General features: G+C 38.2%; 1 protein-coding gene across 2 annotated transcripts; it reads left to right on the top strand.

Annotated features, from left to right (window-relative positions):
- The first annotated feature begins 25 nt into the window (after positions 1-25).
- Positions 26-4,866, top strand: LOC124866582 (cytochrome b5). Of its 2 annotated transcripts, none has more exons than XM_047362429.1 (5): positions 26-488; positions 1,585-1,713; positions 3,248-3,274; positions 3,377-3,408; positions 3,526-4,866. In XM_047362429.1, the coding sequence occupies exons 1-5, from the start codon at positions 297-299 to the stop codon at positions 3,614-3,616; spliced, it is 471 nt and encodes a 156-aa protein (XP_047218385.1). In that variant the 5' UTR covers positions 26-296; the 3' UTR covers positions 3,617-4,866. The 2 variants fall into 2 exon arrangements, with proteins under 2 accessions (XP_047218385.1, XP_047218383.1); XM_047362427.1 differs by having other exon boundaries at positions 3,523-4,866.
- The last annotated feature ends 11,782 nt before the right edge of the window (positions 4,867-16,648 follow it).

Below are 16,648 nucleotides of genomic sequence, written 5' to 3'. Positions count from 1 at the left end.
ACTTCAAGTTAAAACAAATAAACGTCATTGGTCTGTTTCACATGTCTGCTGAGGTACCCAGTGTAGATGTTTGATAATCTACTGATAAAAATACCACTTACCCGTCCTAGTTTGGCTAGTTGTATTTGTTTTGTATCTTTTATTCGTTGTTGTTTTTTTTTTTGTTACTGTCTGGACTTTCTGTTATATTGTTGAATTCTTTGCCCAAAACGAAGAACGGCTCATCTAGCGAGCTAGCCTAATACCGTGGTAACAGAGGCTAACAGGAGCTAGATTCTAGCTTGTTTTACTCAAGAATGGGAGAGGAAACAAATGATAATACGGGCAGCGCTTCTTCTAACACCACCATTGATGAGAAAAACGGAGAAAGTGCTGATGGGGGAGTAAAGTTTTACACGTTAGAGGACATACGAGTTCATAACATGAGCAATGACACATGGCTAATCATCCATAATAAGATATACGACATCACAAGTTTCCTAGAGGAGGTAAGTGACCCTTTTATTAAAATGGTAGCATTTATTTTGACATCAGCGTTTCTATCAGGATATTTTACGCTACATGTCAGGGCGCGACGTTGTGTAATACTACTTCCTGGAACTCCAAACGGTTTGATAACGTCTTGTATGGACGTGTAAAGTTTGTTGGCTGTTCATTGAGGCTGTTAACAGTCAGAAGGCACAGTACAAAGTCTAATTTGGAGTTTCGTCTGTGTCTCCAGTCATCTCTGTAAAACTGAGCAGCGTTAGCAGATTTTAACTGTTAGCATCCGTTAGCTTTAAAGGTATATCAGAGTAGTGAAATGTTCATATAACGGTGACGAGTAAATGTGCATACTAGCATTAAAGGGAGTCGCTGTTGTCCGCACAGGAGAGGAAGCTGATCTCCCGTGTTTCTGGAAGTATGTTATTACAGAATATTTACGAGACGCACCTCCAGTATTCTGAGTTTTTGGACAAATTTCCAAAAACAACCAATTGACCCAAAATGTTTAATGGCTTTTCTTAGGATTTTGACATCACTGTTTGTAATTGACATCATGATCAAGAGCTTAATCTCGTATCTCAAAGTTTTTTTCCACAGTTACTTATTCAATTTAGTCTTTTTTCAGATTGTTTTACCTTTAGGTGGTGTTACAGCTGGTCCCTGGGCACAGCCCGGCAAGTTTTACATCAGTAGTCGCCTATCCTGGTCTTCAGGACCCACTTTCCTGCAAGTTATTGATGTGTCACCGCTGCAGCATCCCATATTAAAATGGCTGCATTAGCTGAATTAAGGGGAAATAAACAGGCTTTCCAATGGATTGCCAGGAGGCATGGTTACAAAAAATAAATAATCGACCAAACACAAATTTACTTACTTTTTGTTTCAAGTATATATACAGAGAAGCATCTTCTTTTACATAGAAACATATTAAACTTCAACATGTTGAAAAGTCATTCCTGTTTTACCTTTTTATTTGTTCCTTTGTTGTTTTTTGCCATTGCTTAATGCAGCGTATATAGTTAATATTGTATGATGTTCAGAGTTTGGCAAATGCAACAAACCTTCCTTATAGTCCCTGTTTACTTTTTTTTGAATTAGCATCCAGGAGGTGAGGAGGTTCTGTTGGAGCAGGCAGGTTCAGATGCCACAGAGAGCTTTGAGGATGTGGGTCATTCTACAGATGCCAGGGAGATGCTCCAGCAGTACTATATTGGAGAGCTTCACATGGTAAGAAGACAGGTGCTTTCATACCGTTTTGAAGGTATGCCATTTCTACACTTATGGAGTACTACATGGTCCCTTCACAATCTTGAAAAGTTTGGAATTTAATTTCATGATTTTCCAATTCTGGATAAGTATGGGAAAAAGTTGGATTTTCCAAACTTTCTATCTTATTCCATTATCTAAAGTATTAAAATCAGAATTTCTAGAGCAAAGGACTTCTTACAGTAATATAAATTTAGATGTATTTGTTTGGTTTTGCCCCACCATAACTTGAGTTTTACTTAATTTCACAGTTTTCTTGGGTTATTGATCATTTTACTTGTTTAAAACTAAACCCAAAGTTTTTAAAGTGGCTTCAGGTTCAATGTAAAACAAAGCATTGAAATTGCACTTTTTTTGGAATTTGGGGAAAGTAAGGCTTTCCCAGTCCAACTGTGATTTAAAAGATCTAAATTTAATCTAGGATAATCCAGTATGTGTTTCTAGTTAATATATATTTTGAGTGATTAAAGTTGGTTCCGATACTACAACAGAAGCAACCATCAGCACTGTGTTGTTTCATGATTTGTGGAATAAAACTGATGTTAAAACCCAAGAAGGTGAATGATTTTTATTCGTGTCCGTATGATGTTCTGCATGATTTCAAGTTTTACCAACCTTTTAAGAATTGGTTTGTCACACTCCCTGACATCCCTGCTCATCATGTGAGCAGCCGTTCTGGATCTTGTGATCCTGTATACTAACCACATCAAATCAGCACAATCCAAATGTATAGGCTCATTCAAATCCAGTGACTTTTATGCAGTCAAATTCAGTTTTTGGTTTAAAGTGTTTTTTGCAGCACTAGTGGCCTTTGTTTGTGTTATTTGAAAGCAGCCACACATAAGGTGGGGTGGAGAGAGGGGGAAGACATGCAGCACAGGTCGAACCAGGGACAGATGCATTGAAGACTGAAACCTCCATTTATGGCTCGCGTGCTCAACTGCTACACCAAGCGCCGCGCCCAAATTTACTCTTAAATGCAAAAATATCTATCTAATGAAGCCCAGCCGATTGCAGTCATTGAATTTGCAGCAATCTCTCATCCTTAGCAAGCACATATTTGGAGTGGAAAGGAATGACCCTCGTTTTACAGAGAGAAACCTGCAGAACCCAGCTAGCTCAGTGTGAATGTCTGTCTGTCGTGATCAGCTGTGGATCGAGAGCACACACAAAAAAATAGATTCAATTGAATAAATGCTGCCCCAGGTCTTTATACTATTACTTTATAGCACAGTTTATATTCAATTAGTGTCATAAAACCTGTTATCTTTTAAAATACTATTTAAAACAAATATTGACAACATTGTAAATTTAATGGACCACAAATCAGTATGCGTAGGGGATAAATGATACTGAATGCATCTCGAAAAGGCAAACTTTGGGCTGTAAATATTCTGTAAAATATTCTGACTGATAATAGCAAATATTGCAGTTTACTTATAGATTGAATTATATATATATTTTTTTTCCTTATGTGAATATTATGTGTTTGTAGGATGACAGAAAGAAGGACAACACAAAGGTAGGCACCACTCTGTCATCAACTAACTTATACACAGTTTGCGTTTTCATTTCCCAAACCTTTTTTTAAATTTTTTATTTCATATCCTTTTTAATGCTGCAGGAGGAAGAAGCTAAAACCTCCGGAGAATTGAGGTGAGACAATGTGTCAGGCTTTTTACAAATGATACTTTGGGAACTTGCAAATAGTATGTTTAGAAATAAAGAATGGAACATTTAAATGTAATATTTTATATGCCTTCTTTTCAGCAGCTCCTGGGCCATGTGGTTGATACCCACTGTTGCTGCAGCTGTTCTTGGTGTCCTGTATCGTTACTTTATGTTTGAACACAAGTCATCTTGAGATCTTTGTCTCATTCTTTTCATCTGGAGGCCTTGATGATGATTATTATTATTATTTCTTTTTTTTTTATCAACCCGACTAGAAAGAAGGATCCGTTTGATGAAATCTTTGTCCTTGTTTGGCTGTATAGTATGCATGTAACAGAAAGTTAAAAGAAGATTTATTAAAAGGTCAGCCTTCTCTTTTTTTATGTAATTATGAAATTTTTCAAAAATGAAAAATGTGCTTTGACATTTTTTCTCTTCATCCACGTAATTTGGCATTAAAGCGAAATATTTTTATGCACCTACACCGAAATTAAACAGACAGCATGGACACACGGATTAGCGTGATGGTGTGAGGAAGGGCAGTCTGACACCAAGCGGATGAAAAGTAGACATACAGTTATTATTCTGGATAATGATGTAAACACGCTTTTATTTCTATTCTAGATAATAATGTAAAAGATGTTTCATACAGTGAGAAATGAAACCAAATCTCATTTTAAATCAGGAGCTCCTGTCATTCTTTCCTCAGTGAACAGTTGTGCTGTTTAAGCCATGTCTGGATGCATCCGTCACTTTCTTGCAAATACAATCTGTCCAAAATATATATGAGGGGTTAAATCTTTTTTCTATTCCTTTTTTTTTTTTTTTGTCATGGTGAATTATATTATGTGATTATTTAAGTTAAGAGGTTGTGCTTTCACTAGTCTCCTTATATAAAATCATGGAATAATAATGTTTTAGTACCTTGGTATAATAAATAGGAGTAAATACCTGAGAAATAACGTGTGTTATTTGAGTTTATTCAGCACTATGCTGTTTAACTGATGGGGTGTTATTTCTTTATCATTAAAGTCCATTTACTACACAAGGCGAGAGGTACAGATTCTGTAGGGATAGTTTACCAGAAAGTTTAGCCTGTTTTATGTATTGTTTGGAAACTTGGGAACTTGCTCTTAACATTAGAACCATAAATGCGGGTCTTGCATCCTACAGCAGAACCTCTGTAGGGATTGTAGTACTTCTTGTCAGATAAGTTTCAAAGAAGAACTTGTAACACTTTTGTTCCTTTTACTTGAAGATGTCTAATGGAAATTTGTCAAAAGATGCTTTTCTGTCATTTCTGCACTCTTGTCATTTCCAAACATTCAAGCTCTGTTTGAACTGAAAAGCAGCTTGTTTAATCATTCACATTTGTAAACAAACATACAGTATGTATGTAGAACTGGTACAATGTGATTAAAGAAGTTTTCAAAAAAGGTGTTACTATTGACTAAAGTGTTGAAATTATTTCTGCCTGTGGCGGTTTTCAGAAAACTGCAGCACATGTTCAACTTTTTTAACAGTTGGTCAAGGCTTAGAGTGGAAGAAACGGTTTTTATTTTTAGCCTGTTTGTAAAAGCAGTTCCTACTGTTGACCAGCTTTTCAAAACAATAAAGTAGTACCATCATAGAAAACTGCATAAAGATTAATGATGCGTTAAATCAACATTGCTTTGAATGTCTGATTGGTTATCTTATATAAATTAAAGTCTTCCAGTGAGAATATTTCTATATAGGATCTTTTAACTGCTGGGATTCAATTTCTTCCAACCTGAAACATCCTTTCAGATTATTTTTTGTTACTGAATTTAGTTAGGCCCAGAAGTATTCAAACCCCAGATTTAGTTAAAATTATTTTCATTTAAGCAGAAGGTTTGTTTGTTTCTGATAAGACACAGAACTGCCGTGTTGAGGATTCTCATCTTGAATAATCGCCTAAACATTTTGGGAGAACAGCATTCAAAACCTAAGAATGTCTGATCAGCATTTTGCATGTCTCCATTGGTATTTTTAAAAAATGAACTCCATGTCTGTAAAGTTGGAATCACTCTAAGCCTTAGCTCCCTCCCCAGAATCTCTATCAGATTCAAGTTTGGGATCTGGCTGGTTACTCCAAAATTTTAACCTTTCCCCTCAGAAGACACATATTAGTTAAAATAACAGATTGTTCTGAAACTAAATGTGCCAGGTGTATAAATACTTGTGGTCTTAAGTCTGTGAAACCAGAGTACAGCACGATCAAAGCGTGCTGTACTTAGTTTTATTTGTGTAAACCAAACATTTCTCACCTACAGGGGTTGGACAATGAAACTGAAACACCTGGTTTTAGACCACAATAATTTATTAGTATGGTGTAGGACCTCCTTTTGCGGCCAATACAGCGTCAATTCATCTTGGGAATGACATATACAAGTCCTGCACAGTGGTCAGAGGGATTTTAAGCCATTCTTCTTGCAGGATAGTGTCCAGGTCACTACGTGATACTGGTGGAGGAAAACGTTTCCTGACTCGCTCCTCCAAAACACCCCAAAGTGGCTCAATAATATTTAGATCTGGTGACTGTGCAGGCCATGGGAGATGTTCAACTTCACTTTCATGTTCATCAAACCAATCTTTCACCAGTCTTGCTGTGTGTATTGGTGCATTATCATCCTGATACACGGCACCGCCTTCAGAATACAATGTTTGAACCATTGGATGCACATGGTCCTCAAGAATGGTTCGGTAGTCCTTGACGTGCCCATCTAGCACAAGTATTGGGCCATGGGAATGCCATGATATGGCAGCCCAAACCATCACTGATCCACCCCCATGCTTCACTCTGGGCATGCAACAGTCTGGGTGGTACGCTTCTCCACACCGTAACTCTCCCGGATGTGGGGAAAACAGTAAAGGTGGACTCATCAGAGAACAATACATGTTTCATATTGTCCACAGCCCAAGATTTGTGCTCCTTGCACCATTGAAACCGACGTTTGGCATCGGCATGAGTGACCAAAGGTTTGGCTATAGCAGCCCGGCCGTGTATATTAACCCTGTGGAGCTCCCAACGGACAGTTCTGGTGGAAACAGGAGAGTTGAGGTGCACATTTAATTCCGCCGTGATTTGGGCAGCCGTGGTTTTATATTTTTTGGATACAATCCGGGTTAGCACCCGAACATCCCTTTCAGACAGCTTCCTCTTGCTTCCATAGTTAATCCTGTTGGATGTGGTTCGTCCTTCTTGGTGGTATGCTGACATTACCCTGGATACCGTGGCTCTTGATACATCACAAAGACTTGCTGTCTTGGTCACAGATGCGCCAGCAAGACGTGCACCAACAATTTGTCCTCTTTTGAACTCTGGTATGTCACACATAATGTTGTGTGCATTTCAATATTTTGAGTAAAACTGTGCTCTTACCCTGCTAATTGAACCTTCACACTCTGCTCTTACTGGTGCAATGTGCAATCAATGAAGACTGGCTACCAGGCTGGTCCAATTTAGCCATGAAACCTCCCACACTAAAATGACAGGTGTTTCAGTTTCATTGTCCAACCCCTGTATCTGCCAGTTATTTCATTTGGTAAACCTTCCAAAGTAACCACTCTGGTTGTTCCGGTCTCTAATAAGTGATATTCATTGTGTATTTCGGTGCACAGTTTTTAAATAATACTTCAACATTGCATGCTTTGCTACTTCGTACAGAAGCCCATTTCTGCCACTCTGATGAAAAAACAAACCTGTATCTCATAAATATGACAGTAAGTCATAATTATGAAATACAAGTTTATTTTTGTCTTCAGAGTGGTGGAAATGGGCTTCCATAAAGAAGCAGGAGTCAGATTTAGCTCTACATCAGTTGCATTACATGTGAAATTGTTTCATGTATATAATACATTTACAATACTCAAATTCCTTTCCTAGCGTAAGCTGTTAGTTTTAGCCAAAAATTCATAACAGTGGATGTTTAAACACTGATAAAGTGACCCAGAGTGACTGAATGAACACGGGCACAGTATGGAGACAACAGCAGGTGTTAATGAGCTTGTCTGCATTTACAACAACAGAAAGGCTCATCAGTGGAGAGCTCCCATCTTTTAAGATGGAAAATGATTATATAATGAAATATCCTTATATACAGTATAATGTTGCACATTATATCTCTTTACATCAAGTCTTTTTTCAGTGCTTTCTTGGAAAATTCTGTCTAGAATTTAAAATATTTTGTACTGCTTTTTTTTTTTTACTTTAATAGTTCTGTTTTTCTTTTGAATAATGATGGGCTTAACTATAAGCTTTGATTAAAAAGAAAAAGTTGCAACATTGACATTGAAAAAACTATGTTGCTTTACAAGTGACAAGTTAATCCACATGTATTTTCAGATAGTGTTGCATATATGTAAAATATTAGTTACTATCTTGCAATGTTATGTAAAAATTACATTAATTTCTTTATTAAATCAAAAAATATAACCTTTTCAAAGCCTGTTCCTTCTAAAAGCAAATAATGTGTCCAAGAGTATGCCTGCCTGCTCTTATGAGCTACTTTCCTGCCATGTAAGTGGAGAAAGGCTTTTATTGACATAAAAGCCTTTCCATCTGCAACCTCAACAAGAGCCCTAACAGGTTAGAGTACCTATGGCCGATAATACACACACAGTACAAGTTCACACCCGCAGTTTCACCCTTTTTTTTAGCTTAAGTTGGTGGGACATAACAGTTTAGTCCCCTCATTTCACTATATTACATTACAAATAAACATGAAGAGGCTTTCTGGTGTACTTGAAAATGTATCACGTGACTGCAGTTTTCATCAAGGGTTTGTTTGAAAGGCTGAATCCCCAAATATAACAAACGCCCACAATAGTTGCAGTAAAATTAATTAAAGATAGTTTCATCAATTATCCAACGGTTCTGATATTTGAATTGTTAAATTGCATTACTAAATGTTTCTCTTACCTGCTTTTTTTTATATAAACACAAGATGCCAGTGTAAACCCAATATCTGGATATTCCAGTTGCTTCAGTGAAAGACAGTGAATATATACTGTGTATGTTACGTTGAAATGTTCAACAAAGCTTGTACACCCACCCTGTGTTTATCTGCAAATTTTTAGTAAACACAATAAACGTCATTATTCTCACACATGGTGTTAAAAACATTTAGCAAGGATGTAAACAACTTGCAAAATTCTGACTGGTATGGTGTGACACTGATAAAGACCAACCACAATGAAATGTCGTACCATCATTTTTGAAATGACAATGCACTGACAAACCTGGGTTTTTAAACCAGTTTGGAGGTCTATTGTTGGAAACACAAGTAATCTGAATTGTAAATTAGAAGTCTCAGAAGAAATTTCCTTTTTTGTTACAAGTTGAACAGTACACATAAGCCCAGCATTAGTGTCTTGCTGCATATAAATTCTGTCTCTCATGAGGCCGTTAGGCATTTGATGGCCTCGATGTAACAGGAATTATGACAAGAGATGACGGCAAGCTCATGAAACAGCATGTTGCATTTGTATGAACATCAGATAAACATTACTCCCCATGACTGAATCGCCTGTCACATCAATTAGCAGCAGTCCTAAAGGCGAACTGAGGGTGCTAATGGACAACACTTCACTTCCTCAGAGACCTGCTTGGCAAAAACATTAGACAGCAAATCATACCACTTTTGGATGCAACAAGAACAAGGATGCTCTCTACATTTGATGAAGAGGAAGTAAAGGCTTAAAATGCCATTCCATCATGTTCTTATCAAGTTGAAATAAAGCTTTAATAAATTGCTTTCTTGGTGTTCTCAGACAAATATGGACACACTTTTAGCAGAAACCAGCCGTGTAATTCTGCGGCTGCACAGTTTGGAGTCTGGAGTTTTGTGAGACTTCTAAAAGCTTTTTCGAAAAAGACTATTCTGTCAAAATGCCTCAAAAGATGACCAGAAACAAAATGTCTGAAGGACACAGATATGTGAAAGTGCTATGATGCTGCGTGTGCTAAACCTTTGAGGCAACGTTTTTTAAATCATTTCACAGCAATATAATTTAATATTTATAAATTTGTTTAAAAGGTTTGCACTGGAGAGGAACTGATTAATAGTGCCTTGCAGTTTTTTAACATTACAGCTATAGGCCTTAGCTTGTTTTAGAGCATTTTATGTGGTAGACTACCACAAAATAGTGCCCAGTTATGAAATGGAAAATTAAATTATACAGTTTTCAAAATTGATTTACTAATGCAAATCTGTATTCAGGTGACTTTACTCTGATACCCCTAAATAATCTAGTGCAGTGAAGTTTAGATCAAGGCTTTATTATAAAACAAAATTCCAAGCTTTAAAGATCTGTTCAATCCATCATTTGGCACAACTGAAAACCTACCAAGACATGACTGTCTAACTAGAATCACTGGCTGTGCACGCAGGGCATTAGTCAGAGAAGCAGCCAGAAGACCTAAAGTAACTCTGGATGGGATGCAGAGATCCATAGCTCAGGTGGGGGAATCTGCTGAAAAGACAACTATTGGTCATGCACTCCACAGCTCTGAGCTCATGGAATAGTGCCAAGAAGTAAGCCATTTTCAAAACAATGCCATGAGAAGTTCTGTTAAGAATTTACCACAAGCCATGTAGAGGACACAGCAAACATATGGTAGAAGGAGCTCTGGTATGATGAGACCAAAATAGGATATTTTGGCCTACAATCAAAATGCAACGTGTGGTGGAAAATCAACACTGCACATAGCCCTAAACTCACCATCCCCGTAGTGAAACATGCTGGCAGCATCATGCTGTGGGGAATTGTTTCCTCAGCAGGGACAAGGAAGGTGTTTAGACTTAAATGAAAGACTATCCTTGCAAAAAATAAAATGACTTAGCTTGACAGAATGGTATATTTCTTAATGTTAAAAACTAGTAAGATATACCCCAAGTAAAGAACAAAGAAAAGTGGTCTATAAAGTACTGAATTAAAATTAATATATAGATTGTTTTTGTATTTTGAAAACTATAATATTTTCTTTCCACTTTAGAGGTTTTCATTACTTTGGATTAATCTACCACATAAACCATGCTAAAAACATGGGTTTTGAGGATGCAATGGGTAAAAAATTAAAAAAAGATATTAATTAAAGGATATTAATTCTGTGGCACGGTACTGTGCCTGGCTCACATGGCATAATAGTAGTTTCATATTAACCTTTCATTACCTATATAAACAATTCAATTTATCTGTTAATGTTCCATTTAAACATGTATTGGAAATAGCTTTTACAGTTTCAGTTGAATATGTAAAAGCCAAACCAATAGCATATTTCATTTTTCAGATTATTTTGGATATGTTCTTTTACTTAATACTTGTGGCTAAACCTGTTATCTAACACTTCTCTGGTAGGTGTAAATTAGCATAAGTGAATTCAGTATTATTCATCATTATTCAAAATGTTATGACACAAAAACACTGAATATAACAAACTAAAATTACATTTGTTTCACATTTAATAATTACATATGTGAGTATGCAGCTCTCATGAAGCACGCAGTCCAGTTTTTGTTCAGGATCAGATATTTCTCAGTGTACTCATTGAGGGTGAACAGGGAGTGTGTTGGTGGAAGAGCTCTTCAAAGATGTTGAAGCTCTGCTCATGGATGCAGCTTAAATAGATGTCTCTCAAGTGAGGTGGTAGTAGATCTTTGAGCTGTTTAGATCGCTCTTTCGAAGCCTTCTTCTGCACTTCAACACATCACCAAATACTTCAGTTGTAAGTTAAAATATTCTCAATGGTGTAGCATGAAAAAAAAGATAGACTGATTTGGGGGAAAAATAGGTTTTGGACCATGTTGATCACTCGTGCTAACCACATATTTGTTCTTTTAGTCTCAGTATTCTACAGGCACAACTAGAAACTATAACTAGAGCTAGAAAAACATCATGCTTTCAAAGCAGAAGTCTAAGACATTGACAATGTAAAAGGGTGCTAGAAAAAAGGCCTTTTCTGATTACTTGACAAAAACAACACGTAAAATGCAACCAAAATACAGGACCTTTTGAAAAAAGTTTTGTCTGAGCACCAATTTCTCAAAAAAAAAAGAAAAACATGTTTTCAGCAAAAGCACAGTAGTGCAAATGTTATATTATATATAACATTTATAACGTTTGAACAGTTTGTCAGCTGCTCTACCAGAGAAAACAAAACATTGGATTTGTTTTATGCAAATGTCAAGGACTCATACATCTCTACAGCAAGACCTCCTCTAGGCAAATCAGATCACAATCTTGTTTTTCTCTGCTTGAAATATAAGCCACCAGAACCGTGAGATGCTTCCCCAATAACAAACACTGGATCACCAGTGACCTGAAGGACCTGCTTAACAAGAAAAAAAGAGCCTTCAGAGAGGGAGACAGAATTATTGAGGAGTTTATAGAAGCAACTTAAAGTCAAGATAAGAGACAGCAAGGAGGTGCACAAGAAGAAGCTGGAGAGCAAGCTCCAGCAAAACAATATCAGAAATGTGTGGACAGGGATGAAGAAGATCACAGGCTTCAAGCAGAAGGATGATCGGATCGATGAAGGTCTGGACAGAGCCAATGAACTGAACACATTCTTCAATAGGTTCAGTTCAGAAACAAGTTCGGCATCCTCCTCTCCTGCTCACAGACAAACAGACATTCCACCCTCCTTTGACCCACAGGACCCACAGCTGTCCAGTAACACCTCAAATATTTTATCTTCCACCTCAGCCCTAGACCCTTCTGCTTCTACATGTTTGCCTTCAACCATATCAGAAGATGCTGATGCTTCCTTTGCTTCCCCCTTCCACCTGTGTGTCTCAAGAAGTCAAGTGAAGATGCAACTCGAGAGACTGAATCGGAATAAGGCTGCAGGTCCAGATCATGTCAGCCCTAGAGTCCTGAAGGGCTGTGCAGAGCAGCTCTGTGGGATTCTGCAGCACCCCTTCAACCTTAGCCTGGCCCAGAAGAAGGTTCCGGAGCTGTGGAAGACCTCCTGTCTTGTTCTGGTACCAAAGAAAACTCACCCATCAGTCCTCAATGACTATAGACCTGTTGCCCTGAAATTCCACATCATGAAGGTCCTAGAGAGACTCCTGTTGGCCCACCTGAGTGAGCAAACAGTAAACCATCAGGACCCCCTTCAGTTTGCTTATCGCTGTGGAGTTGGAGTTGAAGATGCCATCATACACCTGCTTCAACAGACCCACTGTCATCTGGACAAAGCCAGCAGCACTGTGAGGATCATGTTCTTTGACTTCTCCAGTGCATTTAATACAATCCAGCCTGATTTGCTTTGTCAGAAACTCCAGAAGACTCAGGTGGAGGCCTCAACAATCTCTTGGATCAAAGACTACCTGACAAACAGACCACAGTTTGTGAGACTGAAGGGTTGTGAGTCTAACCAGGTAGTCAGCAGCACAGGAGCACCACAGGGGACTGTACTCTCACCATTCCTTTTCACTCTGTACACCTCAGACTTCCAGTACAAGACAGACTCCTGTCATCTGCAGAAATACTCGGATGATTCTGCAGTCGTGGGGTGGATCAGAGATGGACAAGAAGCTGAGTACAGGAAGGTGGAGGACCGCTTTGTTGCATGTTGTGGAAACAATCATCTCATTTTGAACGTGACTAAATCAGGAAATGATTGTAGATTTTAAGAGAAACAGGAATAAGTCAAAAACTATTTCTATCATGGGAGAAGAAGTGGAGGTGGTGGAGGAGTATAAATACATCGTTGTTCACCTGGACAACAGACTAGAGTGGAGATGCAACTGTGAAGCCGTCTACAAGAAGGGACAGAGCAGACTGCATTTCTTGAGGAACCTTAGGTCCTTTTGTGTTTGCAGCAAGATCTGCATATCTTCTATAAGTCTGTGGTGGAAAGTGTGATCTCTTCTGCCATCATCTGCTGGGGAAGCAGCATCAGAGCCAGGGACTTAAAAAAGCTAAAAAAGCTGATAATGATGGCTGGCTCTGTTCTGGGGACTCCTCTGGAACCTCTGGAGATCATTGTAGAAAGACGGATTCTTCATAAAATGAAGAACATTGTGGAGAACCCTGAGCATCCCCTTCATGAGACTGTCCTACAACAACATAGGATCTTCAGTTAGAGGCTTCTTCAGATCTGCTGTAAGACAGAGCGCTACAGGAGATCCTTCCTGCCCACAGCCATCAGCATCTACAACGGCTCTTTGAAGAAACCTTCGTAATGAGCTACAACAACATTTAATTTCTCTTCGGGATTAATAAAGTATTTTTGAATTGAATTGAAAACTTTGAAAGTGTCCCCAAGTGCAGTCGCAAAAACCATCAAGCGCTACAAAGTAACTGGCTCACATGAGGACCGCCCCAGGAAAGGAAGACCAAGGGTCACCTCTGCTGCGGACGATAAGTTCATCCGAGTCACCAGCCTCAGAAATCGCAGGTTAACAGCAGCTCAGATTAGAGAACAGGTCAATGCCACACAGAGTTCTAGCAGCAGACACATCTCTAGAACAACTGTTAAGAGACTGTGTGAATCAGGCCTTCATGGTAAAATAGCTGCTAGGAAACCACTACTGAGGACAGGCAACAAGCAGAAGAGACTTGTTTGGGCTAAAGAACACAAGGATTGGACATTAGACCAGTGGAAATCTGTGCTTTGGTCTGATGAGTCCAAGTTTGAGATCTTTGGTTCCAACCACCGTGTCTTTGTATGCCACAGAAGAGGTGAACGGATGGACTCTACATGCCTGGTTCCCACCGTGAAGCATGGAGGAGGAGGTGTGATGGTGCTTTGCTGGTGACACTGTTGGGGATTTATTCAAAATTGAAGGCATACTGAACCAGCATGGCTACCACAGCATCTTGCAGCGGCATGCTATTCCATCCGGTTTGCTTTTAGTTGGACCATCATTTATTTTTCAACAGAACAATGACCCCGAACACACCTCCAGGCTGTGTAAGGGCTATTTGACCAAGAAGGAGAGTGATGGGGTGCTGCGCCAGACGACCTGGCCTCCACAGTCACCGGACCTGAACCCAATCGAGATGGTTTGGGGTGAGCTGGACCGCAGAGTGAAGGCAAAAGGGCCAACAAGTGCTAAGCATCTCTGAGAACTCCTTCAAGACTGTTGGAAAACCATTTCAGGTGACTACCTCTTGAAGCTCATCAACAGAATGCCAAGAGTGTGCAGAGCAGTAATCAAAGCAAATGGTGGCTACTTTGAAGAACCTAGAATATAAGACATATTTTCAGTTGTTTCACATTTTTTTGTTCAGTATATAATTCCACATGTGTTAATTCATAGTTTTGATGCCTTCAGTGTGAAGCTACAATATTCATAGTCATGAAAATAAAGAAAACTCTTTGAATGAGAAGGTGTGTCCAAACGTTTGGTCTGTACTGTACTTCCAGCCAGCCAGGAAAGGTGATAACAGCGGACTTCCCGTGATGTCACTGGCTGTATAAAAACACCCCCTTTCCAATGAATTGATCTCTTCCACACCGGTGATGACCAGGACAGGAGGGACACAGTGCGCTAATGTCTCTTTGCAGGCAAACAGACATAACTCTTCAAACTGGATCCAAGAGTGTATTAAGATCATGTGGTCATATGCACTAAGTTAAGTTTGAATCACTTTTATTCATTCATAAAAAGGGGTAATTAAGGTACAAGCGTTGCTTGACTTTTCTCTCTGAGATCTGCAGAAGCGGACTGTTTCTAGAGAGTTCCCAGCAAGCCGAGTGAAGCAGTTTCTTAAAGGAAAGACAATGAGACGCATCACCATGGTTACGGCAGTAACCGTGCAGTTTGGTCGGCGGACAGAGCGAGCCACCCCACCCAACAACTACGGAGATTAGATGAAGCTAATCTTTTGTTCACAGAGCTTTCTTCAAACTTCGTTGTCAACCGGACAACTTTTCGTCAGCACGAGGTTAGGCTTGGGCAGAGTGATAGAAGTATTTTAGAACGAAATAATCTAAACATTTTTCGTTTTATGAAGTTTGGTTTTGTTTCTGTTGAAACTCAGCTATCTTAGTGCTAGCAGGCTATCTGCTCAGCACACATGCTCAGTTTTGTGTTCTGTTTGTGTGTTTTTAAAGTTAAGACAAACTTTACTTGAAGGGTGATTTTAAACACAGAAGATTGATCATAACGCACCATCCGCGCTTATGCTTTTTAACCATTTTATTAATGGTAGTTTAAAGGTAGGTGTTTGATTCTGATGATAAGCTATAAGCTTCTTTTGTTAGCTTTAACTGCTAACGGCTAAGAACACGTGTGCTTACAGCTAATCTGCTAAGATCATTTACACAAAAAGGTTGCTAGTTTTCAATCCAGTAAAATATTTCCCTAAACATTGTTTTGCTAAACTTGATAACTATGTAAACACCATTAAGCCCCATTTCTCCAGAAAGATTTGGTTCTTTTTCAAAATATTTCCTTAAATATTTTACTATTTCCTAAATAATATTTTTTAAAATATTATTTTAATAAATAAAGGCAGCTAATGAGACACCGCCATGACGAGTCGTCCAAGCTTATGCATTTCAACCCTTTTATTAGTGGTATTTTAAAGGTATGTGTTTGATTCTAATGATAAGCTACAAGTTTCTTTTGTTAGCCCCAACCGCTAACAACTAAGAACATGTACTTGCCTACTATGAGTTAGCTAAAGATCATTTAACCAAAAAGGTTGTTAGTTTTCAATCTAGGAAATAATATTTCCCTAAATATTATTTTACCAAACTTGATAACTAAGAAAACACCATTAAGACCCATTTATCCAGAAAGATTTAGTTCTTATTCAAAATAATATTGCCTTAAATATTATACGATTCCCTTAATAATATTTCTTTAAATATTATTTTAATGAATAAAGGCAGCTAATTAAACACCGTTGAGAATTGGTCATCCAGACGGTTGGTTTTATTCAGCAGATCATTCTTTAAAACATTATTTTATTAAAATAATATTTTATCTGATCTTGCATTGTAGATGGTTGTCTAAAGGTATGCTGATTATTGCGTAAGTTGGTCCCAAGACTAACCTAACTTCATTTCCAGATTCTTCAAGATACAGGTCCTTCTCAAAATATTAGCATATTGTGATAAAGTTAATTATTTTCCATAATGTCATGATGAAAATTTAACATTCATATATTTTAGATTCATTGCACACTAACTGAAATATTTCAGGTCTTTTATTGTCTTAATACGGATGATTTTGGCATACAGCTC

Source organism: Girardinichthys multiradiatus, chromosome 4, assembly GCF_021462225.1.
Source record: "Girardinichthys multiradiatus isolate DD_20200921_A chromosome 4, DD_fGirMul_XY1, whole genome shotgun sequence".
In the NCBI taxonomy this organism is placed as follows: domain Eukaryota; kingdom Metazoa; phylum Chordata; class Actinopteri; order Cyprinodontiformes; family Goodeidae; genus Girardinichthys; species Girardinichthys multiradiatus.
This window is presented reverse-complemented; position numbering and strand designations above follow the sequence as displayed.